This window comes from Mastigoproctus giganteus, chromosome 6, assembly GCF_048544385.1.
Source record: "Mastigoproctus giganteus isolate SK-2022 chromosome 6, ASM4854438v1, whole genome shotgun sequence".
Classification (NCBI taxonomy): Eukaryota; Metazoa; Arthropoda; class Arachnida; order Uropygi; family Thelyphonidae; genus Mastigoproctus; species Mastigoproctus giganteus.
The window spans coordinates 70,710,160-70,737,903 of NC_143580.1; the positions used below are offsets into that span (position 1 = coordinate 70,710,160).

Sequence of the window (27,744 nt, forward strand, 5' to 3'; positions counted from 1 at the left end):
TCACCGCCTGTCCATACTTTGAACAACGTTGTTGATAAGTTCCTGCGGTAACATCGTCCATTCCTCTGTCAGCGCCATCTTCAGCTGGTGAAAATTTTCTGGTGGCTGTGGACGTGCCGCTAGGCGTCTCCCTAGAGTGTCCCATATGTGTTCGATGGAACGGGCAGGCCAATCCATACGAACAATGTCCTCGCTTTCCAAAAGCATATCAACAGCTGCAGCGCGATGGGATGTGGCGTTAGCATCCATAAACACGAACTCGGAGCCAATGGCACCTCGGAACAGAAGCACACGGGGAATGATTACCTCAGTACAGTAGCGTGCACCAGTTACAGCACCCCATTCCAGTATCTGGAGTTGTGTACGTCAATCCAAGATAACGCCTCCCCAGACAAGAACACCTCGACCGCCATATCGATCCCTTTTCAGTGATGTTTGCGGGGTGATACCGTGTGCCCACCTCTCGCCAGATTAGCTGATGTGCATAATCGCTGCTGACTGAATCTACTCTCATCAGTAAAGATTTTGTGATTGTAACCTTTAGAAATAGTGCTGGTCCTTAAGTTTTGCACACCAGTGTAATTCAATCTTATTCAGAAACTATACATTTAATTACTGTGTGGGCTAGATGCGCCTCAGACGCAAAACTATTCACCTGTGGTCTCGTAGGGATGGTGCACCTCTACAAAAGACAGATAGCGACATCTACGCAGTTGTCATACCTTATATATTAAGTTTAAAATAATACACTGCTATCAACAAATTATGCATTTTTATGAACATCAGATTTGTGACCTAAAATGAATTGCCTTAGTTCAGTGATATTCAATTTAGATTAAAACTTGCCGAAATATATTTCAACAGTTTATAAACATTATTTTAGCAACATCCAAGAGTTCCGTGCAAACATCCAAATACCAAGACAGCATCCAGATGAAAGATGGGAAAATTAGAATAGAAAACTTCTACCACTCCATGTTTTCAGTCTGGCAGCGAAGATGAACAGTAGTTCTTTGTACGTATATGTACGTGTGTGTGTGTGCTCGCGCGTTCCACATGAGTTTAACATTCGACTGCTTATAATGCGTGCACGTGCGCCATTCCCACGTTAGCATACTTTTTTTCTCTCATTGCAGCGGTAAACTCTGCCATGAACTGAATGTTTCCCACCAGGACTTTTCGCCACATAGTGGCTATTACTTAAACATAAAGAAAGGAACAGGTTGCTCGCAAACTCTAGCCGCTCCACGTTTCTCTAATCTCTTCCATTCCTCTTGGATATGTGCGTATGCATGATTTCGCATTTTATTCCTGTATCCGCGCATAATGATCTTCAAGGGGTCTACTAGAAAGCACTTAAGATTCAGAAATATTTTTTGCATATATTAAGCTTTATATTCAGGTGCACCGACTCTACCTTCATTAGTGTAATGAGAATAAATAGTTCCATAGTGATAATATATGCGTGGGTTTGCTATGGCTGCATGAGTAGTGTACTTCAGCTCACTCTTAATAAGAAGAGTGGGTTCTTCGCAGTTATTATTTACAGAAATTTTTCTCCCGATTTTTATCTAATCAGGTTTAAGTTAAACTGGTGTCGTAGTAATTTTTTTGTCTGGTTTTTCAGCAGAATTTCTTCAGATATAATTAAGGCCAGTGCATTTGTGTCTAAAAAAAGATCGCAATAGCTATCAAAACAGCAATTCTGAGTGCTGGTAGCCGATTACAAGCTTGCATGTATACGTCCTGTGTTGTACGTTGGAATGAGCGAGTAAATTAATATTTATGATCGAAATAAGAACAAAAACATCTTTTCTTACAACAGAAAATCAATGATGGACACACATTCACCAATGTCCCAACACATATTAGATTCTAAACGAAAATATCTGGTTGGTTAACATCGAGCCAATCCTCCATGAGCTTTAATGATATAAATAACCCACGTCAGACCAACTTCTACAAGTTTTTCTCCACTCCTACCCGCTGCTAGTTCTCTGCGTGAATTAGGACGTATTTATCTGACTCGCTGTTAGATTTTTCCAAATAATACCAAAGGTGCTTAATTGGATTCAGTCCAACCACTGCTATATTGTCCATGCTTTGTAAAACAAAGCGTTGTCTTGGTGATAGAAATATGGTTCTTATCTGCTGCGACATTCTCAACAACTCTGGAATTGTGGAAATTGTCTGGAGATGAAGAATGATATTTGCATTTCGCAGTTTGCATTCACGGTTCCACACATGCCAGCCAATGAACCAAGTCTAAACCACATAATAAGCGTCAATCAGTGTACAGTTAACCGTTCTAATTCAGATCAAATTGTTTTAATCCCTGGTGAGCTAGTAGGAAAATTCATTACGCATAGGGACTTAGCCCTAACGTGGGATGATGGAATTCGATTTGGTGAACATGTTTGCTTCAAAAGAGAGAAGACGTATGCAATAATGTGGAAGGTAAGACAAGAGCTCGTAGAAATATGTGACCCTGAGATGGTTATCTATTGTGTATAATGCTGCTTTAATCTCCTTCCATTATATGCCTCCATATGTGGTCCTCAGCCTTCCTTCCAAAATCCACTCCAATAAATTTCTTGATTTAGCTTGGTACTGGCTAAACAGAGCATCATATCAACTGCCATTCTTTGTTCGAATCTAGACATTATCATGACGTGGAAACAACAGATTGCAGTTCAGAACATCCATACATCAGCAAAACTCCTAACAGGTCGTATTTATGCCACCAAAATCGATGATATTATCAGGACAGCGGGATGTAACTAATCTGATTTTGAACAGACCTTCCTTTTCCTTAAATCTTCATGCTCAATTTGAAAGGACTACAAAATTTGTGCTGAATAGCCTCACGGATGAGCAGAAGCAACGAAGAGTGTCATCATGAGGAGACTTCATCCAGACTTGTCAAGACAATCCTAATTTCTCTGACTGCACTGTCACTAGAGATGAATGTCAAGTGTTTCAGTACGACCCAGAGAGGAAGCGGAAGAGCGTTAGAGCAAGCAGTGAACTTCAAAATCATCACCAAAGCCCAAAAAAGTTTCCTTCACAGAAGTTCAGGATGAAGACGATGCCGACCATGTTTTGGCCAGGAATTTCACAAGGAATTTGTTCTCGAAGGGGAGAAGTCAATACTGGGTTGTATGCACAGCCAGCCTGAGGCATGGGCGACCGGGGCAATCGCCCAGGGCCCCGCGCTAGCACAATACACAATGGTTAATGAAGTAATTATTATAAATTATACGGTTTTGCACAAAATAAACAAGAAATGAAAGAATAGTTCTTGTTTGATGTGTCGGCTATGTGGTAATTGCTAATTAGTGCTTATTGACGCGTGATCAATGCCCTGATTGGTCTATACTTGTCATGCGTCAGCTCAGCTGATGTCTTTTGAAGAATATTTTGTGTCTTAAGGAATTCCTCCAAAAGTGGCTTAAGTTTTTGCGTTTGGTTTACTAAATACCTGTCTTTCGTTATTTATTCATCGTGCTTATTTAAATTTTCTCTTGTACCAGTGTGACTCTTCTTATGACGGTTGCCTCGTTCCACCTATATTCCATTCATAGATTGTCATGATTTGGTAAGTTAAAGTGTTGTTTTATGTTTTTGTTTCATTATCTAATCTGCGAACGACTATACCACGAGTGTGACGATCGAAAACGCATTTGCACGAGATTTAATAATATTATTGCATATGTTATATGAAGAAAAGTTTTTTGCATTTACAGTAAAATGGGCAAGCGAGATAGAGACCAGAATCGTAAATATCCTAGTGGATCTGAAAAAAGAAAAAAAAATTGGCAAAGAAACAAGAAGCAGCATCTAAATTGCAAAATGCAATATTGAATTTGTTACTGTATCAAATTTCGAAACACCGAGCAATGACGAAAGGCAGTGTCAAGACTATGCCAATGGCAGCAGTTATTAGTGAAAAAAGAAATAGGAGGTCAAGAAATAAAAGAACACAATGAAGCACAAGGCAAAAATGAAGCTTCCGAAGCCCATTCCTCCGATGTTGGTGTCGATGAAAGGTTTGCTATTGAAGATCCAGAACCCTGGCCAAAATATATAATATCCGACCAAATGAGATCATTATTAATAATTAAAAAAGACCAGTTCAAATAAAATCTGATAATTTTCCACAAAACAACAATGGAAGATGCTTTTCAAAGTGCTATTATACAAAGCAGTTACCAAATGATGAAATTCAACAACGACAGTGGTTAATATACTCATCAAGTTCGGACAGCATATGGTGTTTTGCCTGTAAACTCTTTTCCTATTCAAAAATCGCTTTTTGTAGCAAGGGATTTAATGATTGGTCTCACATAAATCTAAGAATTCCAGAACATGAACGGTCACTAGTTCATCGCAAATGTATGAACAGTTTAATCGAGAGGGAACTAAATTTAATTAAGGGAACATCACTAGATGCGAGAAGTGAAGAACTTATAAAAGAAAAGACGGAAGAATTACAAGTATTTTCCAGGATTATTGCAGGAATTATCTACTTAGCAAAGCACAATTTAGCATTAAGAGGAACAAGTAACAAACTTTTCAACCCCAGTAATGGACATTTCCTTGGCCTTATGGATGCATATGTCCGTTCCGATATTCCCTGTCAGAGACTTGGTAATTTGGAATCTCCTCTTTTCGATCTTCTCTGGCTCAAAATCTCTCTACCTCATTGTGTCAGATTCATCTGTTGTCTCTACCGTTCTCCCAACTCCACTAATCACTTGGAGCTTTTTGACTTCCTCTCTTTGCAACTTGACTTCCTCCAGTCCAACTTTCCTAACAGTGAGGTAATTTTCCTTGGTGATTTTAATGTTCACAACTCCAGCTGGCTTCCGTTTACTAGTCACACCGACCCAGCTGGTCGAGATGCTGAGGCTTTTGCAATTATTAATGACCTTGCACAGATTGTTCATTTACATACAAGAATACCGGCCAATCCTAACCATACAGCCAACACACTTGATTTTTTTTTTCACAAACAGCCTTTCTAAGTACACGGTCGAAGTGATTGAAGAAGAAGAAGAAGAAATCTTTATTGCATACGAAAAAAAATGCATATGCCGTACACAATACCCTTCACGGCTAGAAGCCAGGGGTTTACAGTAAAGGTTAATACAAGGTAAAAGTCTAATATAAAGGTTACAAAGGCTAATACACTGCAATAAACAAGGATGAGATAGGAGAAAAAATAATCTTATTACTAATTATACAAGCGTAATGAAATGAAAGCAAATGGAAAATTTACATATGACACAACAGCATGTTGTCATGCTAATTTATCCTCCAGGGAGCAGTACTCTTACAGTGTTGGAGTCATCTGAGCAGGCGCTGAGCATTGGTCCTTTAGGCACCTCAGATCACAACTTGGTGATTGTCTCTTCTCCAATGGAGCCTTTATCTCATGGCTATTCCCAACCTCGTATTGTTTGGCATTACAAGAATGCAAAATGGGATGACCTGCGAGATTTATTTTCTTTTCCTTGGTCGGATTACTGTTTCAAAACTTCTGATGTCAACGTTTGCTCAGATCGTGTCAGTGAAATTATTCTTGCAGGAATGAAATCCTTTATCCCACACTCCACTTTAAAATCTCGTCCTTTATATAGAACCTTGGTTTTCCAATAAATGTGTTAAGGCTGTTCAAGAGAAGAACGTGCATATCGTAATTGGCTTGTTTCTAATTCTTCGGTTTCATTTTCTGCCTACACCAAAGCGCGCAACAATTGTAAAGCAGTTATTAATCAGTCCAAATTAGATTTTGAACAGGCTAAGAGTAGAAAACTTGCTTCTTTCCCTAATTGTAGCCGAGCATTCTGGTCTCTTGCCAAAGTTATTGGCCGCAACTTTTGCCCATCTCTGCTCCCACCTCTGTCCAAACCAGATGGTTCTGTTGTCACTTCAGCCAAGGATAAAACTAATCTGCTAGCATCCCATTTTCTTCCACTCATGTATTAATGATCTTGGTAAAACACCTCCTACCATCCCCAACATTTCTTGTTTATTTCTTGTTTTGTTTGTTTTGTTTCATTTCTTGTTTATTTTGTTCATTGCCTCCTGTGGTCTTACGTCAAAAGAATGTCAGAAGGATTTCGACGAATCTTGATGCTAAGAAAGCTCCAGGTCCCGATGGTATTTCTCCACTTGTTCTCAAAACTTGTGCTCCTGAACTTACTCCTGTTCTTTGCCGCCTTCCTTCACTTTCTTATTCCAAAGGTGGTTTTCCTTCTGCTTGGAAATTTGCTCATATCCAGCCAGTTCCTAAAAAGGGTGACAAATCCCTCCCATCCAATTATCGACTATTGCAATTACTTCTACTCTTTCTAAAGTAATGGAGAAATCAATTAATCGTCAAGTCTTTAAACTACCTAGAAACCTTCCATCTGATCAACGATCGCCAGTATGGATTCCGTCAGTGTCGATCCACAGGTGATATTCCGGCTTACGTTACCCATTTATGGACTAATTCAATGGAAAAGTTCGGTGAAACACAAGCAGTTGCTCTTGACATCTCAAAGGCTTTTGATCGTGTTTGGCTTAAAGGTCTTCTAAACAAACTTCCATCTTATAATCTGCCAACTGTTTTTAGTAATTGGTTATCCAGTTTTCTCTCTGATCGCTCACTGAGGGTAATGGTAGATGGCTCTGTGACTTCTAACTTCTCCACTAATGGCGCTGTCCCCCAAGGTTCAGTTCTTTCCCCCACTCTTTTCCTCTTGTATATTAATGACCTTCTTTTCATTGACTGGAAATCCTATCCATAGTTTTGCAGATGATAGCACATTGCATTCCACTTTCCATTTTAAGAAACCTTGTCCTGCTCAATCAGCTTCAACTTCTCGAATATCCGCTACCAATTCCTTAAATGCCGATCTTCAGGTAATTCTCCAGTGGGGCAAAGACAACTTAGTTGATTTCAACCCTTCTAAAACTCAGTCTTGTCTTATATCTCGCAAAAAGGATTCTTCTGCTCCTATGCTTATCTTTAGTGACACTCCAATTTCTAGGCAAAATGATATATCTCTTTTGGGGATTACCCTAACTTCTAATCTCTCTTGGCACAAGCACATTACAAATATTGCTTCTTCTGCATCTAAAAAAACTAGGTTTTCTCTTTCGCTCTCGCGTTACTTTTTTTCCAAACAGCTGCTTACTCTGTATAAATCGCAAATCCGCCCTGCCATGGAATATTGTTCCCACATCTGGGGTGGTGCCCCCAAAACCTCTCTCAGGCTTCTTGATTCCATTCAGAAGAGGGCAGTTAGGTTAATTAATGATACATCTCTAACAGAGTCTCTCCACTCGCTGTCTCATAGATGTACTGTTTCTGCTGCATTCCTTTTCTACAGATACTTCCATGGGCACTGTTCTTCTGAACTGGCTTCAATAATTCCCGCTCTCTCTTTCAAAACAGTCCGAACACGTGCCGCCACCACCCAACATCCATTTACTGTCCAACTTCAAACCCACAGAACCAACTTTTAATCTTCCTCGTTTATTCATTCAACTGCCGTTTTCTGGAACAACCTTCCTTCATAAGTATTTCCTGAAAATTACGATCTACATAAATTCAAGTCTAATGTCAACAAGTATCTTCTTTCGTCTTCCCAACCTGCAACCCAAGCACGGTTCTAAGTACTATATGTTCTAATACCTCTCGTGTTTGGGGTGTACATTAAAAAAAAAAAAAAAAAAAACATATCCATCCTAACAGAGGGACTATGGATCATGAAACTTTGTTATTTGAGCTAGTCAAAATTATTTCTCCAGCTAAATTATTTCATTTTTCCATGCAATTTGTATGGAAAAAAATAAATTCACGGATTAAAAATAGTTTTAATGCAGTCCTAGCTTTAGATAGTCCGTGCACGATCCGTGTGTATTGTCATACAAGACTCATTTTAAATAAAATATTTAAAATTAAAAATGTAACACGCTGAAATGTTGACTGTGACCTCAGTAAGTTTGTCACACACAAACACGAGCTATTCTGAGTGCTTCCCTTGCCTCCAATCCTCTTGATGCAGTAGTTATCGCCCCAGACGTGGCTGTCGTGTAGCTGTCTGTCAAGAGCATCGGAGTCAGTGCGTGTAGTACCGCGTGGAAAAAGTTCGGGTTCGAATCCCATCAATGGCAAGGAAGTTTTATGCGTTTTTTCACTGGTTGATCGACCTCAGGCGAGGACGGCAAGATCTTATTGTATCTGACATTAGTTATACTTGCTATTAGTCCGCGGCTTTCCTGTCGTGACGGACATTGATTTCCTTTTTACTTCCTTATTTATTGGCTATGATACATTCAATAAAGATTTATTTATTTATGTAAAATTTAAACTGTAATTACGTAGTCCAATGTTAACATCAAATTCAAAACTTTCAGTCCAAAAATAACATAAAAAACAGCGGGTGCACCTTGTACGCACGAAAGGTGTTTTATTTTAGTACGATTGTAACAATACAAATATTTGTATTGTTACAAATATTGTATTGACTGCAACAATACAAATATTTGTGATATGACTGTATTGTTGCAGTCTGCAACAATACAAATATTTGTCAACTATATTTTTTTTTTTTTGTCTTGCATTTCCGTTACATTCCATTGTTAGGTGCCTCTATAGATGTTTTCACATCAAAAGATCAAACAACAAATAGCCTAAACTTAAAAATAAGTACAATTGACTGCGGCGGATTTTTTTGACACACAATAATTGTTTTTCATTTTATCGGCGGTTTCTTTGGGATGTTATATAAGTCTATGACCAAATAAATTAACGTGAACAGTAATTTATTTTCATATAAAGATTTGCACAAATAAGACCGTGAACTTTAGGATTTTCCCTTCATTGATTGTCAGCTACTGACCAGACGGTAATCTCTCTCTCTCAGAGCAACCCTTTTAACCCATGGAGAAAGTGAAAACGAAGACAGCTTTTTAAGCGTGATGTAGACTCGAATAAGATGAACCTACCAGTTATTTGAAGATCACGATTTGGCGCACATAATGGATTTAGTACTCTGAACAAAATTTGACTGTAAATAAAAGTAAATCTATTCCATTATCCTCGTATTAATACGCGTTTTCGCGGGAATAATTCTGCACCATCAGTCACGTGATGCGTAGCCTAATTTTCCGTTACATGGCATGTGTTTAACTGGGTGAAAACGATCCAAAGAGAACGCAGAGCGGGTGGTACATTGCGTCGTTACGAATGAAAGAAAAACCCTTTGGCGGCACAACAAGAAAGAATTCCAACTCATCATCCGAACAACCACTTTTCCAGTCAGTTTGCTATCCGTGTGGTTTTGTGGTATTTCCATAACAGAAACGTATTTATTCACTGAAAAGCCATTTCCATGGGAAATCTTGGAAGCAACTATTCTTAAATGTCCTTCTTGGAGTTTTCTTAGACGGGCTTAACGAAACGTAGATATACAAGTACGCACGGATGGATACAATTTTCAACACAATGCCAGCCTCTACATATTCAATGAAGATGGGGATGCACTGTCGTATACGTTTTTATAACCGGAAATGAATTAACCGTGGGGATTTAAATCTAATCGTTTAGATTTAAATTTAAAATATTCCTTATTTTGATCTACTAATATACGTTCAGTAGGATATAAACAACACTAATCAAGAACCAATTATAATCTCACCATTTCTTCTAAGACAAAAAGACGTAAATTTTCTTCTCTACCATTTACTCCGCCCTCATTTCACGAGAGTCGAATATTGAGTAACCAACATTAAGTACTGATACATTACGCTGATCCCATCTTTTTAGTCGTTGGAGCTGCTGCTGCGTGAGTCTCCACCGTTTCTTTATCCAATTTCGCCTCCTCCTCTTCTTTTTTTTTTTTTTTCACGAGAAACTACAAAACTCTGAGAAAACTGCAGATTTTCTTCGAGTGTGGAGATTGGTGGGCGGGAACGCGCTGTACATACAGTATGTGCCTATTATAATTCTCTAGGGTGTAAAAAAAGTTAAAGGATGCTTTAAAACTTTTAACTTCTGTAACTAACCTTGGCGTGCCGTACATATTGGAACACAGAATAAACCGAGAGTGAACAAATTATTAGAAGCAACGACTACGTTAACAAAGCTGTTATTCTGTGCTGAAATATTATAATATTCGTGTATGTGTATTAAGTGTAAAGCAACTACAGCCACTAGGCGTCAGTATTATCTCTATTACCCTGCAGAAAATAACACCATGCACCGAGATTGACTAACTGATCACGTGTAAAAAAAAGTCCATAAAAGTGCTGATTAAATCTTTGTTCATCGGCAATTTGATTTCGAGAAATTACTTCTGTACATTCTATGACTGTAACAATTGAGCCTATATACGCTAAATAGGCAGAGCCTATATACGATAAATAGGCAGTTAAAAATTTTTTTCGATGATTTCAAAACATTAAAAATAATGGACCAAAAGACCTTAACCTTTTCTGTACTTAAATACTCTCGTTTATTATCGGTTGTAACTGCAATATGCAAACATATTTGGTATTAAGACGCGACAAAATTAAGTCCATACAGCGGAACCAACTAAAAGTCCTTATAACCTAGAAAGAAACTGTAGAATATTGATCACACTCACGCCATATGGGGCAACACTAAACTAAGTTCCCACTTTCGTGCCCACTTTATAACGCAGGGCAACGAACCGCCCCTTTTTTTTTCGCTACCTTCCTACCAGTGACATCTATCGAATTTAAAGTTATAACATGTAACCGGTTATAGGCAGTTCCTGCAATAAAAGATGCCGATCACAGAATTTACGTCTCACATTGGCTCCTAATAAAAGAAATTCCAGGTTCTCCGCGTAAAAATCAATTTGACACGGACGTTTAACAGCGCTACTTATACAGGGAAACCGCTTTTTACAGTGGAAGTTTGGAGTTTGATTTTACCATCAGAGCATTGGTCCCTATCGATCTACCAAAAGTTGATGAAATTCACCAAAAACAGTTGACGAAGCTGAAAAATCTCAGTGTAAAAATTACGGCTGATTGTGTAAAAATCTAATAAGGATTTATTCACATTGGTCATTACGCTCCAAAATCGCAACCGGAATTTCATCCAATTAAAACTCCCATGTCTTGCTAATTAATTTCCCCCGAAGCTAAACTCCTTCAAATGCTAAAATACCGGTGAACGTATTTCCCTAATTGAATGATCTAAATTGAGAGTTTCTTAAAGAAAGGTTTTTTTTTTGAGAACCCTGTAAACTTCTCTTCGTATTTATTTCAACGAAAGACTTCGCTTCCCTCCATTAATTTCGGCAGCGGCTTAATGGCACACCCAAAACTGGGCATTAACATCTGGCCCCCATAAGGTCTTCAAAGTCTCAGTCAACTGCTTTTCTCAAACTCTCATTAAAAGTTTCGGTCATCAAACGTCATGATCGCAGTGACCTACACAATGCCCAGTGAACTATAAAACAGACCCGAGATGTCCACAATATTGAATGGCGTGGTAATATAAGTGACGTGGTAGGTTTGATCGACTACGCCATCCTGAAATCGATTTCCTTAATGATCCCTCTCCCTCACCGAAGTCATCAAGTCTCCCTCGAGTATCCGTTATGCACACGTACGTATAAATGAACGCTGATAGACATCAAGAGAGCATACGGTAAATTAGAGGTGGCCCACTATATTTCAGAAAGGTCCCCTCTCACTCTCATAACCTCCCCCCCCCCCAAAAAAAAACTCTAAAACTGCTAATGTCGGTTAATAACTGATTACTAGAGTCCAGAAGAAATTTCTTGTTTTTTGATAATATTCTTAAAGGGGGGGGGGGTTCGATGCAAACAACGCTATCCTACATTCTGGTATTTAGTGGGAGTTGACACCTTGATCTGTTGTTAGAATAATTACCGTTGTGGTAAATCTTTTCCGCATAGTTGTCCGGTAATATATGCAAGTGGAAAATCTTTAACGCATACAAAACATTTTTTTTTTTTTTTTTTTTTTACTGACTCTCATCAGAGTAAACTGGATTCTATCTTTCCTCAGGAATGTTAACAATAGACAGTATAAAGTGAACAGCAGAGTAAAAAAAAAAACTACATCTTCAACATCACACTTATTCAAGTAGCATGCAACAGCTTAAGCCGTGAATTTACCTTAAAAGTTGCTTTCCCGGAAGAGGTAATCCCTTTAATTCTTCGTTACACACGCCTGCATTAGAACTAACATCAGAATGCTGGCCTTCCATCACTTAAAATTAAAGAAGTCCTTCCTTTCTCTCGGGGCTAAACTAACTTACAAAGGTACATGGATTTTACAGAGAGTAGAAATAACAGAACAAAGTAAAGTGCGACTTTTATATGAGAAAAGTTCAGTTACTTACCTTTATTATCACAGTTTTGTTAAAGAACAGAATTCAAATGGGCTCATATCTACACTGGACTTCCAGATGTGTGGAACATCTACAAATAGCCGATTAACCTTTTGGCGAAGTCGTTTGTTTGAACGTAGTGCAATACCAGGGCAACTCGTTCCAAGGAAACTTTGTTCTGCTGTGAGAATTAAGGCCATCGCATTAACTAAGTTTAAGTTCTGCTGGCCAAAAAACAGATAAATGCCCAATACCTTTCTTAATGTTTCAATATTGTAAAATGTTATGATTTATTTGTAAAATAAGCCCAATTTTAAAGTTTACTGTACTCTTTTCGTTTAAATGGAGTGAAAATTGGTTCCTTTTGTTTCAAAACTTCTATTGGCTCAACATTCCCTAAAGATTTTAAATACATTAGGAATTGTCGCGACTAAGTACTGCGTTGGCTCTTAAAAATCCTTTAATCCTTCACAAGCGCAATTCTCATAGGTCAGACTCCAAATGAACCCACTCATTTGTTCTGCTATCTACAAAGCGTGTACCGATATATCACACATATTGCCAATTAATGGAGCTTCCTGTTTGGGTCCACTTAAATACGAAACAGGAATGGCGAAATGTAGGATGACTTATGGTTATGAACTACAACTTCGATGAGATACTGACTCTGCACATCCTGGGCATTAATTTGAGTTATGAAAATGATAGTCGGTAGCTTATATCTGTAGTTGGTGGTATGGATCGCTGTAATCAGAATGGGACTGGTCATTCTGGACGATATACGTATATGCAGATCCGTTCTGGTCGATTAGTTGCTGATTCATACGTTAGTAATAACCACTGTGCGTACACGTGTTGTTATTAAACTTTCTCTGAGATTGGTTTCGATTTTCCACGCAAAAGAGACCACTACTATAACTTCTTGATTTTCTTAACAGCTTTCTTAATTTAGTTCTTTTCTATTTCTGTGATTACAGACTTTAATTTTGTGAAAAAAAGCAGCATCCTACTATTTTCCAGCTTTTAATTAAAAAAAGTTGCGAGCTGCCTCATTCGTAGAAAAACAATAATTTATACCTGTGGGTAGAAGAGAAAATATCCCAGAACACAAAATAGACTTACAAACTTTGATGCCTTGCTAATTATTTCCACTGATATCGTAATGTTCTTCTCCGGGTATTCCTTTTCCTTTAAACATACATCCACTGTACACCACACGAAGTATTTCTTATAATGCTGAGGTCCATATTATTTTGTTGTTGTTTAATTTCACACCAAGGAAACTAAGGCCATGAGCAGTCGATGAATGCGTTCTACAATCGATGTACTACATGATAAACCATGATAAAAATTCCATGATAAACTCAGCCGCAGTGTTGAAAATTAACTTGGTTTCATAACTATTTTAAAATTCTGCGTAGAACATTATTTTGGTACATTTACTTGTGATATTATCAACATCATTACTTTTATAGCACACTACTAACTATAATATATTTTGGAGCCAAATGCAAATAATGGAGTGCAATAGAAATACATGCATCAACTTTTGTAGAACTGAACCATACACAGCGACAAAAAGTTTTTTTTTTTTCTAATGGCACTCAACAAACCAAGCTAAAGGAACCTTGAATACTTAAATAATTTCCCATTTAAGAAAGGGGGAAAAAAACGGACTCCACATAAAATCAAAGGTGTATTAGATTATAGCCCAATCGATAAACATGATGATTTGCTTCCTTCGAATGTGGAGAATTCCAACAGAAAAACATTCCAGCAGAGGGCGGACATTATTGATTTTCCTAACGAGATAAGATTTGTTCTTTTCCATGCCATGTGGTGAATAACTACTTCTGTACCTCAAACCCCCCAGAACAATGTAATTCCTATATTTAACATGCGTTTTCTTATTATAATTACCCACCACCAAGAAGATCGAGTTGCGTGTTTCTCAACATCAACACAGCTTCAAAAGCATAATCGGTTTGCCTTCTCTAAGATTCAAGTTTTATTCTTGTTTGCTTTGTTTTATTCGGGGCTTCATAACCAAGTTCCTTCACGTGGGATCCCTACAGCCTGCCTCAAGCAAATGTAATTAACCCGAATAAAAATCCAGATATTTCCCGCAAACTTTGAGAATTGCGTTAAACTGTAGAGATTGGTGTGTTTGTGGAGTAAAAGGAAAAATGCTGTTTACCAAGTACGGAGCTTTTGGCATTAGCCTTAAAGACTGGATGTAGTTTGGATTCCCAAGTTGTTTTCGGCTAATTGGTAGAGTGAATAAAGTAGCGAGGTGTAATCGAATTAATCGCTTTCTTTTCTTTTTCAGGGAATTCAGAAAAACTCATTAAATCCAGATTTAGTTAAATTTGACCAACGTCGTAATAGTGGACCAACGTATGCGCATTCTCAGTAGTTCAACCAACTGTCAGAAAAATTTCATCAATGCTGACTAATATTTTGGAATACGTTGTAACAATAACTGTTTAAAATATATTCCGATATACCCACAATGATTTGCATTTGACATCTGAAATTCGTCTTGTATTCGTGTTTTCTTTGCATGATTTTTTGAAGGATTAAAATCCACGTAGCGCCAGACCGACTAAAGTCTTTGCATCTATACAGGATTTGCATCTATACAGGATTCAAATCCACACGATGTAAAATCGCCATGCCAACCATTTAGGGTATTTTTCACATTAACAAAATTTTCATGCATAAAAAAACGACCATTTTTTCAAGAAAATGGTGTTAATCTCTGAACTTAGGTTTTCTAAAATTCACCGAAGAGATCAATTTCGATAGCATCACTAGAATGAACTGAATATGTAGTTTCGAATAAGTGTAAACTCAATCTCCACGAAGCCATCCCTCATCGGTTTTAAGTTATTGTAAAAGATTTCGTGTCATTTAAAATGCATGGTGCGTTGCTGCTATAGTTCCAAGTCACATAGCGATAGAATTGGTGCTAGTGACCAAATATCGATTGTAGCAGTGCCTAGCAACTACTATCTTCAGATCAATATCGTTATTGAAAACGAGAACACTGATGCTGAATGTGGATGTTCAATAATTTCATTCTTTCGGATGTATATGAAAGTTTAATATCAGTCAAAGATTTACCGCAACCTTCAGAATTAGGACTGGATTATTCGACAGAAAACTCAACACCGATATATGAAAATAATATGGATTTGATATTTTGTATTCGCACTAATAATAAAGTTTATAATTACGTAAAATCTAATATAAGATAAAAAGCATATTTTATATACAGCAGCACGACCATCATCATCATTACCAAACATGCATAAGTTAATACTTCGAGTTCGTGTCGCAATTTTCTTAAGTGGAGCCTTCCGTTGGTTTTTAAGTATCCTCGATGAATTTGCCACCATATTTGTCAGACAACTAACTATATTTTCAGAAAGTGGTAACTTTATTCGTTGTTGGTGTTTTAATTAACCTTTCAAAACGATCATATGAAGGGTTGTTACAGACAAGTTTTCCCTGTGATACACTCTCTGCAGGGCACCATTTACAGGCAGCTCGGAAACGCTGCTGGTACAATTAACAGAAAACGCAGCAATAAAGAGACACTCTTTGCATATACATATATACATTTCTTTCTTCAACCCCGAAGAGTTACATAATGACGGGAGTTTTAATTAAATTTATCACCATAAAGGGGAAGCTAAATTTTGACGACATTCCAAATTACTCCCATGATACTTTCTTCGGGTTCTGCCTCTTCCTGACATCAACACGAGATAATTAGAGTCTAAACCTTCCTGTTATATTCGCGCAAACCGAACTCCTCATAACATCGTTTTTCCATTACGCCCCAGCTGAGTTGTTCACCGGACACGGGAGATATTTTCATGTTCGGTGTCATTCCATTAACGGCTGTCACATTCTCCGCGCTGCCGAGTGTCTCAGGTATCTTGGGGTGCCCGGGATGGGGGAGGGTAACTCTGAGGTGGGTGAGAAATGACGGGAGGGGGGAAAAGAACAGAAACACCAACACCTGCACTCCGTTTCTTCTCCAACTTGATCGCGCTGCCTCTCTCTCTCTCTCTCTCTCTCTCCTGTCGAAGCCATCTGCCCCAACCAAACCCGATCGGTTTCACAGTTTATAATCTTCTGATGGCGCGTGCTCACTTGTCTCCCTGGCGTAATCTGGCAGAGATTAACGTTGGCAAAGGCACGTTTTGATTTTTCTCTTTTTAATGATTTTTCGCCTCCAAGGATATTAGTACTGTAAGCAATTTTCAGTAATTATAATTGCTAAATGTCATGTGGTGATAGAAGTAGACAAGAAAACTTATGCACGAACTGTCTTTGAAAGAAGAAACGTTCCTGGGAGGATTAGGAGAAGGGTAGCAATTTACATATTGAGGGTTACATTGTGAAAGAGAGAGAGAGAATTGAATTAAATCAGGTTGAGAGTATCCATAAAAATAAAATAAGACTTCTGTAGAAATTTTTAGCTTCATTTAACGCGCAAAAGTTCATTCCTTTTATTATTATCACTTTGTATATAAGAAAAGAGAAAGACCCCCTTCTTGTGCGTTTTTTTGTTGGAATTAATGAATATTTTAAACAGCGGTGACACAGCGAAGAAAATGCTCACTTAGAAATTATAAAATAGCAAATACTATTTTAGCCTTTTCAAAATTATGAAAAATAAGCCTTTCTCGTACTCTCTAAAGTTATTTGATCAGTAGGATTCAACTGTCCGATAGCACGAGCCCTAATGCTTACAGTAGAGCAAACTTTCCTTTTTATTCTTCACCAAGAGTTGCCGTGGCATTGAACTGTTTTGTTTTGAAGACGAGACTGCTAGATGACATGTAATCTGAAAAAGGCCCAGTCCTAAAACTGTCTGAATAATACTTTCATACCTAAATAAACGATACATTAACCTTTCGATGATGCCCTTTTTTTAAAAGGAGTTCGATACGAAGGCAACTCGTGGTGAAGGCAAACTTTGTTTTGTTTCTGCTATGAGATTTAAAACCGTCGTATTTAGCTTTAGAATTAGTAGAGACATATAATGCAAGAAAGCTAGCTTATACAGCATCAGCCAAAACAAAATCCCATTTCGCACATCCATTCGCTCCAAAAGTTTGTCCAGTTCTTCCTTGAATTTATTTAAGCTATCAACTTCCACAACAACAGATGGAATTTTGTTCCAGCAATCAACTACCCGTTGGCTAAAGGCAAATTTCAGCACATCTATTCTATAACTGCCTTTTCTCAATTTGAATATATGTCCCCCTCAGGTTTCAGGTTCGTAATCTGAGCAAGAGAAAGAATTCCATCAGCATTAAGTCTGCTCAACCCATTCAAGGCTTTATACACCTCAATCAGATCAGCTCGCATGTGCCTAGTCTCCAGACATTGCAATTTGCAGAACTTAAGCCTTTCTTGTTAAGATGGTCCCTTCGTTCCTTTCACCAATCTTGTTTCCCTACTCTGTACTCATTCTAACAACTCTATATCCTTCCTAAAAGCAGTTGAAGTATTTTTCACAAAATACTCATTCTTTTAATAGAGATGACCAATGACATTCCATGCTGTATTCAGATGCAACTATTGTAATTTCTAATTTAAAAATCTGATAGGTTTCCTGGAACACGTATTAGATTTTTAAGCACATGTAATGTATGTTTAAACGTTAGTAGAGACCTGGTTTCTAATCGAGTTACATCAAAAAACCTTTCCAAGTTCCGGCACGTATTTATCTTTAATATCGTAAAGTTTTAATAAAAGGTATACTGTATTTGAAACGTCAGTTACAGTTCCTTTCATTTATAAAATATATAGGACTTGCACAAAAGGGATAATCACAAAATCAGCTACAATTACATCCTAACGTACTTCATTTGAGTCTTCGAGCAATGACAGTTAAATCATCAAATACTGGACGAAATGAAGAATAACTTACAGCTTCAATTCGTCTAGTATTTCTAGAAGAACTGAAGGGTCCAGTAGATCTCTACCTTATGCGAAGAAGTTTATTAAGTTGTCGTATCTTCTGATTTGTACATACGTTAAAAATACAAGAATTCTTCCAATCATGGCAGTTAAATTTTAACTTACAAAGCCATTCCCCTCCAGCTTTTATCCACACAAAAAAACTGAACGATTCCAAAACAAGTTTCATTAAATTAAATCATATAAATACACTTCGGAAATAATAAGGAAACATTTCATTAGCATTTGCCTGCTCACATTTCAGCTTGTTTTTCGAGCGTGTCGAAATCATTAGTCTATTTGGTAAGATGGAGTTAATTTGCTATAATCGCCATAGTATACTTCATGCCTTAAAACCGTGACACGATCGTGCTAATTAACAAATGAAGGAGGCTTTAAAAATAAATCTCCTTTCCCTGTGACTAGAATAATTAGTTGTCAATTGACATTAGCGAACTGTAAGGGTAGTACATGATGTTTTAGTATCAGAGAAGGCAATAAGTCCACATAACAATAAATTGCCTAATCCTCTTGCAATTCTACTCTGTAATTAAAACACGCTACTTCCTAACTGAATTATATTTATTTTTTTACGAAAAATTTAATCATCTTCTTCATGAGGTACGAATTTTAAATGAGCCACCAATTAAGGACGGAAAAAAATCTTTTTTCCTCGGATCAGCACAAACAATATTTAGAATACATTTGAGCACATTAAGACTCAGAGAATTCGGACTACTTATTGACAATAATACTTTTCTCAAGGTTAATAACACCGACGATTAATTAAAAATCATCATGAATTTAAATACCCTCATTTGGAATGCGTCTAAAAAAGTTCAAAAATAAATCTGGAGATATGCAAACTCTGAAACATTTCAGAGCGTGATTGAAGCATTCGTGCAAAACAACTGCTATGTCCCACCTAATTAAGAAGATTGCTAAATTATTTAGACAGAATTCATTAACATTCTAAAGCACATTCTGCGAAAGAGAACCAGTCACTTATTTCAAGCAAATCAACTTAAAACTAGCTTTCTAATATCTGTACCACCGGCCAGTATCATTTCTCACGAGACATACTTTATCAATAGGGCTCATCGTTTCCTTGTTTTGTTTTCATTGGCACACCTACAAATCATTCTCTAATAAAAGCAAAAAAAAACAATAAACCTTCACTTCGGGATGCCTGCTGAGCAAAACTTCCCTTTGTTTTCTTACAAAAGATGGTAAGATTTAGCAGTTTACAGTATTTGAATAATCATTAAGTACCCAACGATCATGAAACCGGCCACAGCTTGATTTTACTTAAGCGAATTTTCTTCGGCGTAATAATAATTAATAATACTTTTTTTCTTCTCCTCTTCCTTATACGTACAACCAACTACTTTCCCAATTTCAGCACCAGATGGCTCCACAAACGGCCGATTCTAAACGCCTAATATCCATTTGATCTTTTACCCCACGAGAACGCACGCATAATGTTTTCTGTGTGTTAGTGAATGACACCCATTCTCTGGAGGATTACCACGATCCACTCTTTCTAACTCTCGGGCATCTCTGTAGACCTCAACAGGACAATTCATCTCTATTTATTTTACTCCTGTCGCCTGGCAGAGTTGCTGGAACAATCGTTGCTTCTTTCTTAGCAATCCCCATCCCGGAAGTATCGAAACTCAATGCTCTCCCATTTAAAAGTCCATCCATAAAAGGTTCTAAACGGCACTCCGGCCTGTTTAAATAAAGTTATCGTTTAGAGGCTTAAATCAAATATCCTAGAACCCACTGCATGGCTCAGTTGGGTACTCACACAATTTATCTTAAGGGCTTAGCAAATAGAGCCGCAGGATAGCTGCAGCTGCAGGATCCCGTATGCGAAATCTATCAATCATCTCTCCGCCGGCTTAAAGGCAGTGAGACCGTAGCGTTCACAACTGGTTTGTGCACATTGTTATGTGCCACAGCTCGCGCCATGGTCTCCGGTGGTAGCGCATTCTCTAAACAGCAGACATCTGAGAAAGATATTAAGAGAAATACATTTTAATGTTTTGGGAATACTCCAAATGCATATATATCTCTCAGGGGTGGGGTGTGATACGCCGCTGAGACCTCCGATAACCAGAATGCTGAGGCACGCAGTTATCTCGCGTCATGGAGTGAGCCGCTACAAGACTCCGGTTTCCATTAGACAGAGATTGCTTCGATTTTCCTTCGGAGACAAAAAAAAAGAAAGTCCAACGTCTGCGTTATTTGGATTTTTCCATCCTGGAGATTTGTTTCGATACACCATTCTTATACAGATTGGCTATTCGAAAGAAACGTTTTATTCGCCCCCCTCTCCATCCTCTGTGTGCGCGTCCCTTATGCCCAGACGTTTCTCTCTTTCTCCATATCTAACTCCGAATATTTTTATCTATAAGTTATAATTTTGTCTATTTACTTCGTACGCAAGATAAACTTCTACAAAGTTTGTCTTGAACGAAAACAGAAACCAAAAAAAATAATAATAATAATAAGGCAGTTTTTGCAAACATAAAATGGAAATGCGAATTCACTTAGTATGCTCATTTTAGATAAGTACGAAGAGAGAAAACTGATTAATGCCAGCCGTGGAATGCAGTAAGAATCTTTCTGGAAATAAAAGAAGAATGAAAAAATAATAATAAAAAGACTCTGCAAACCGGAAATGAGTTTCGGACATCTGACAATTGTAAAACAAGTGAAAATAGCAGACAGAAGGAAAAAAAGAAAGGAAAGTGCACGTTTACAAACTTATTAGATGATGTTTTTCAGAAGCACAACTGATTTCAACTTCGCTTTTAAATTTGTCACATATATTCTTGTTCAAACTAAAATACAGGTTTTAACATTCTTACTCAATCTAATGTACAGCGTTTATCTCAATCTACATCCGGTGTAATCACTACATGAAAATTGTTTCAAATGTATTACCATCCCATTTCTCTGTTACAAAAATTTACTTTATATTATACTATTATTTATATTATTTTAAGGCGTTGTTTATATTTCTTTTCATTTCTCTTGGCGCATATACATTATTGTTTTCTTGATATAAAGAAAAACTTACTGTATAAGAATCCTTTTTGAAGTCACCTTTAAAAAGATCTTTATCTATTTTGATTTATTAACTTTTATTTAAAAAAAGTTTTTAATCCTTGAAGTTAATTATGAATAATGAAATTTTAATTTATTTTCTCTTCTAATTAGCAAATAAATACAGAATTATTTGGACGCCTTTTCATTTTTCTAAGATAGAATTTCTAAATTATAACTAGAAGAGTTTCTTCTGTTTGGAGCCTGTCAGTATACTGTACTCTGCTTAATTCGAATTAGGAGCTTCTAAATTAAAAATGAATGTCAAGCTGAAGGTTTCTAATTAAACTTAACTGGTACATCATGCAATATATCAGGTACATTATAACTTTATCCACTAACTATTAGTCTACCAACCATCTCTAGTTTTCTTTCAGGTGTCTTGTCCAGAAAACCAGATGACGGCATGAGAGGGCCTTTCTTTACCTCGGAACCACCCCATAAACTACGCTTCTCTAACAACACAGGCTCAGAGATGAAGTGTGAGGTTAGTGGAAACCCGAAACCCGATTTGACCTGGAGGACTAAAGACAATACGTCTGTATTAGACTTACCTGGATTACGATATCTGCGACCGGATGGTTCGTTGGTGTTTCCACCTTTCGCCGCAGAAGACTATCGGCCAGAAGTTCATGACACGACGTATATGTGCGTGGCAACCAATCTAAAGGGAACCATCGTTAGCAAGGAAATACAGGTGACTGCAGGTAAGGCAGAGAACTCGTTGCAAGTGTTCTGTTAAACGTAGACTCAATTCCCCTGATCGACGTATCTCTGATGATTCGCTATTCGATATTAAAGAAAATAGAGTCAAATTAAAAATTAGTTTAATGTTACCAAAAGCATTCTACTTTTTAAGACTATAACAATTTCTGGATATAAATTTATTAAATTATAATCGAACGATTATGTTTTGCATATTTTTGGTGCGTGAGTAACTAACGCTGAGGCGGTGGTTTCGGCCACCCCGAGCTAAGAATATTTCAGAATCTTATTGGTCTGATAACCAATCAGAGATGGAGCAGACATGCGCAATAACTTTGCGCTGAATTTCTTTCGCTTCATGGATTACCACCACAAACACAAAATTGAAGGCAGGAACTTTTATGATGTTGATAAGAAAAATTTGCTTTAATGGAACAACCACATCTGTAACGAGATCCATTTAATTCTTTGGTACTTCAATAAATCGATCATTTACTGTCTTCCCTAACCGACGAGAAACGGGGTAACATCGTCGCTATTTCTCTTATAATATCGAATACGAAGGATAGCCGCGATTTACATTTTGTTCTCAACTGAAAACACTTTCCAGTTTTCAGTTGACTGCAATAATTAACACGCAATAATAATTAAGAAATTGCAGAGGAAACATTCAATCGCATCGGTCTTCACATAGATTAGAATAAGTCAATCTTTTATCATGATCAATTGTAACACAAATTCGAATTTCAGGTGCCAGATATCTCACGGAGACCAACACGATTCGCATTGCTATCTACAAGAAAGTTTTCAGCCATGTGTCCACAGGATAATAAATTGGTTAATATACGTTTTCACTTTTCAATGCCTCCCTAGCGGTGTGGTTAAGCGCGAGCGTCAAAGGAGCACGCTTTTTGAGTGAACTTGGTTCAAGCTCGCATGACTACTAAATATGGTGTTGTTTTTGTATTTCTATCTAATTAACTCTTCTAACCTTGTATGGTCGTCCTGAAATATAAACAGAAAATTTCTTACAGAATATAAAATTTATATTTCTTACCGAATATAAAAGATTCTTACCGAATATAAAATTCAATGGAAATCATTTATCAAAGTTCAAAATACATTCATTACGTTGCCCGTTTTGTGCAGCACTGGGTTGGAAAGTGAGAAGAACAGGGGTCAAAGCCTCTAAATATATAAAATTAAGTTAAGCAACTTTTATATTAGTGTTAGTATTAAAATAGCATAACGATGCAAGGAAGTCAACTTATTCTGCATCTGCTAAAAGAAAACCTCTCATATTATTCCCATCGTCTAAAAGTGATGGGAATAATATGAATTTTTCTAAACTCTTCGCCTCCGCCACCCTTGTAGGCAACTTATTCCAACACTGTCCTAAAGTAAACTTCATAATATCTAGTCAACTGTTCCCCCATAAGATTATATAGTTGTGTCTGCTATCCTGTCCTTTTCTCATTCACCAGTCAATGTTCTTCCCTCATCATTTTACTAATTTCCTCAGGGCCTTATACACTTCAGTCAAACTCCCCAAGGTGTCTAGGCACTAAGATCTGTAGACTACATCCTCAATGCCGTTCCTCATCGAGGTAATACTTAGCGCTCTTCTCTTTTCTGCACTCTCTCTCTGATGTTATATATCTTTCTTTAGATACGATATTCCAAGTGTGGTCCACTATCATCTTAAAGAGAAAGAACGCCATATACACTTCTTGCCACCTGCTTATACTGCATGTCGAACTTCATGCCTTTATCGTCTTTCTATCTGCAAGAAACAGATATCCATCGATATGCATCGTGCTAAGGGTAAAAGGGTGAAGGGACTTTAAAGAATATGATATCTAGTTGCAATTAGGTACTTCATAATTTATTATGAAAAGTTGCTTTCAGATAATTACTAGCAAATGTTTTAATTTACAACCACAACTCTAATCTACGCTTAATTTACAACTAAAAATTAATTGACGACTTTAAACTGTCTATCTATTAAATTAATCCGTTATTATGTCCTCTGTGTCTTTTAATACAGCGCATCAGGTGTGTTCGCTGCTTGTATTCAAAGCATTTCTTTTTTACTCAAGGTATTTTTAAAATTTATTTCGTTCTTGCTTTCCTTTGTCCTCCCATGGAGAATACGATCCTCTGTGTTTACTCTTCCTATCGCTATCCAATATCTCTGTTTATATTACTGCCTGGTATGTTATCCCAAACAGAAGCAATAAAGATTGTAAATATAACACGGAGTCTTCCTTAATCAAATGCGACTCGTATTTCCCAGCTGAATCATCAGCATATGCATAAATCATGAAAATATCGCTTTTGTCGCTCGTTTCTCGTGAAGGGCTGCAAATGATCTTGGGGAATGGTATTATAGCTGCTGCACACACGTTTATGCCCTTGGCTATGGCGAACTGGAGGATAGCCGGTCAACAACACAACGATGCTATTTCAGCAAACTGGAGAGAACAAAAAAAAAAGGACTTAAGCCTCATCAGCAACGCGATATGTTTACTAGTAATTAGATTCATATTGATTTTAGGGGATCCTAGTTCTATAATGACTTCCTGTTAAGGGAAGAAGGATGAGCTTTGTGTGGAATCGGCTAAGAAAATGAAAAGTTTCTTCGCGTAACCGATTACCACTTTACCGAGATGGTATTTCTTTTAAGTGTATTAAGTCGGGTGAGAAAAGAACGGCAGGGTTGCTAGACGCAATGTGGGAAAACTTTAACCATTATATAAATAATTAACGATTCTGAAATGCCATCCGTTTTCGATAGGTGTGAGAAGTTTTATTATTCCATGATCGTTCTCTAATTATAAAAGTAACCTAATGCCTCAAAGGTCCAAAGCAAATAGTACATCTCAGGAGATGTATTTACTTCGCGGATTTTTATAAGATAATATTTATTCTCGTACGTTTCGGAAACCTAGGAATGTTTTATCTTAATGTCTGATTAATTTCCCCACAACCGTACGTGGTTTTCAGTGGTGTTAAGGCAAGTTGTTTCCCCCTAGATTTTATAACTGACAAAAAATCTTAAAATATCAATAATTCTTTAGTAATCCGGTTGAATCATGACTTAAAAGAAACGATTAGAAGTATTCGATTGTACGTTGACTATAATATGATTAAATCAGAAATAGTAGCTAACATGATACCATATCATAGATATTTTTAAGACAAAAAGAGACTAAGAGGAACTAAATGTGATCTGATTAATCCTTTATCAAATGCTATATAGAATCTTTTTTAAGTATATAATCACAGTTTACGTATTATAAAGAATTGTAGGACTTTTAACGAATTTTAATCTTATATAAACAATGTATTATTTATTTATTTACGGTTAGATTTTTTAAAATCTACTAATTCTCGATTGCAAACCACGATGAAGATACGTCCTTTCAGCAAATGATTAAGAAAAACGTGGTGGAAATAGAAATTAAAAATCCAGTCATTAAGAAATCATATCAAAACTTGAATTTGACTTCGGAAAAATAGACTACTAAAAATTTCTATCAGTAGGAAATGGTAGTTGAAGAAATCCCTGAGGATTGCTTGACCTATTTCTTCTTCAGAAAGGATTGCGAAATATGAAGGAATAGCACAAAATTTCGTCTCTTCCCTTTAGGCTTTCGCAAATGGTAGCTGTAAATCAAACTTCTAAGCGACATTGATAAACCTATCAATGTCGCTAAAAAGTTACAGCTATCAGTTACAGGCTCTGCAAAAACGATAAGTGTTTACCTGTTATTTACATGATTGTTATTTTATATTGTACTTAATACGTAGTCATATAGTTATAGTTACGCTGGTTATTTTTTATTTTTAATTTAGATAAAGAGTTTTTGTGGATTTTACTTACGATAGGTAAAACCGTTATTTCGTTCCATTTTGTAGCCATTGTTTTTGGATATAGTGGTAGGGAATTCAAATTTTTTAATTGAGGTAGCTAGGTAGCTCTAACGCATAATTATATAGTAATACGCTTCACTGTTTCTATTTAATAGTTTCTATTCAAATACTATTGATATTTAATTTATTGATTTTATTAATTTAAACTACCATGCCCCAAACTAGAGCAGCAAAGCAACGGGCACAAAGTGGCAGGAGTGCTGTGACTCGGGGGAGAACTGAGGGGGGCAATTCTCCAACGCATCACAGCCTAAAGAAATGTGCAACTTGTGAAATGTTTGCCGAACTCTCTGGAACGGAACATGATATTGCCATGGGGGATGTCTTTGTGTGTGCGCGATGCAAGGAGTGTATCGAAATCAGGCAACAACTCAGCGTTCTTATGGGCCTATATGAGAGCTTGAAGGACAGGGTGGATGCCCTCGAAGGAACTAAATTGAGGGGCCCATCAGGCTCTCAGCTGCCCACATCAACGCCAGAGCTTGCACTTGGTCATCACGCAACACAGCGGCAACCCCTAAGGCAGAATGCGCTGGTCCCACAGGAACTAGTTGTTGTTGGTGACTCTATTGTCAGGGAAACGGGGAACATCCTTTGTAAAAAGGATAGGTGGAACAGGACCAGGGTATGTCTGCCAGGGGCAAAGGTTGATGACGTTGTAGAGCGGATATCATCTTTCAAGGGCACAAAAGGTGATATAGTTGTACACGTTGGCACTAATGATATTAAGAGTAGGAGACCGGCAGAATTACTCAACAAGTACAGGTCACTGTTGAAAAAAAGCCGTGAAATAGGGTTGAATTTGAAAGTGTCTGCAATTCTGCCCAGACACGATAGGAGGGAGTATATGATGAGAGCCTTGTCGATCAATTCGGCCCTGGAAAGATTGTGCAAGGCTCAAGGGGTAGAATTTTTTTCAGCCTGGACTGTACTTGTTAATAGGAGAGATTGCTTCTACAGGGATGGGATACACTTAAATAGAAAGGGTGCAAGAATATTTGCTGATGCTATCGAGGCAGTGTTAGGTGGGTCGGAAAACTGCTAGTTTGGGGGGATACAAAGACTAATAGTTTAACAGTAACCGCAGGCAGAGGTGAAGGCGATTCTTGCACAACTTCTATTAGAATAAGAAGCGACCTGGAGCGAGGGGTGTTGGGGGTTTCAGGGACGGATGGCAGTCATCATGGAATAGTTGGGTATATGGGATGTGTTAGGGTAACCAGGAATAGGCATAGGAGCATGTATGCTTGCATGTATACCAATGCTAGAAGTATAGTAAATAAATTTGATGAATTTGAAGTGTTGGTCAAGACATCAAAGGCGGATATTGTTGGGATAGCAGAGACGTGGTGTCACAAAGATATAAGGAATGCAGAACTGGAATTTGGGGAGTACAATGTGTACAGAAAGGATAGACAGGACAGAAAGGGAGGGGGTGTTATGCTGTTAATTAAGAAAAACATAAAATCAAAGGAAGTGCACCCAGTTAATATAGATGAACAGTGCTCTGTTGAGTCAGTTTGGTGCGAGATAAGCACTGCGAAAGGAAAAATAAGGGTAGGAGTGTGTTATAGGCCTAATGACTTGAATGAGTACAATGAACAATTGTACAGAGAAAT

The 27,744-nt window shown here is 37.4% G+C and overlaps 1 protein-coding gene across 3 annotated transcripts in view; it reads left to right on the forward strand.

The window, feature by feature from the left end:
• Window positions 1-27,744, forward strand: part of LOC150084400 (cell adhesion molecule Dscam1-like) — a 266,709-nt gene that overhangs the window by 96,373 nt on the left and 142,592 nt on the right. For all 3 annotated transcript variants that reach the window (XM_090376031.1, XM_090376032.1, XM_090376033.1), the window contains exon 2: window positions 21,862-22,191. In XM_090376031.1, the coding sequence (XP_090232157.1) occupies window positions 21,862-22,191 (330 nt within the window). The remainder of the gene's footprint in view (window positions 1-21,861; window positions 22,192-27,744) is intronic.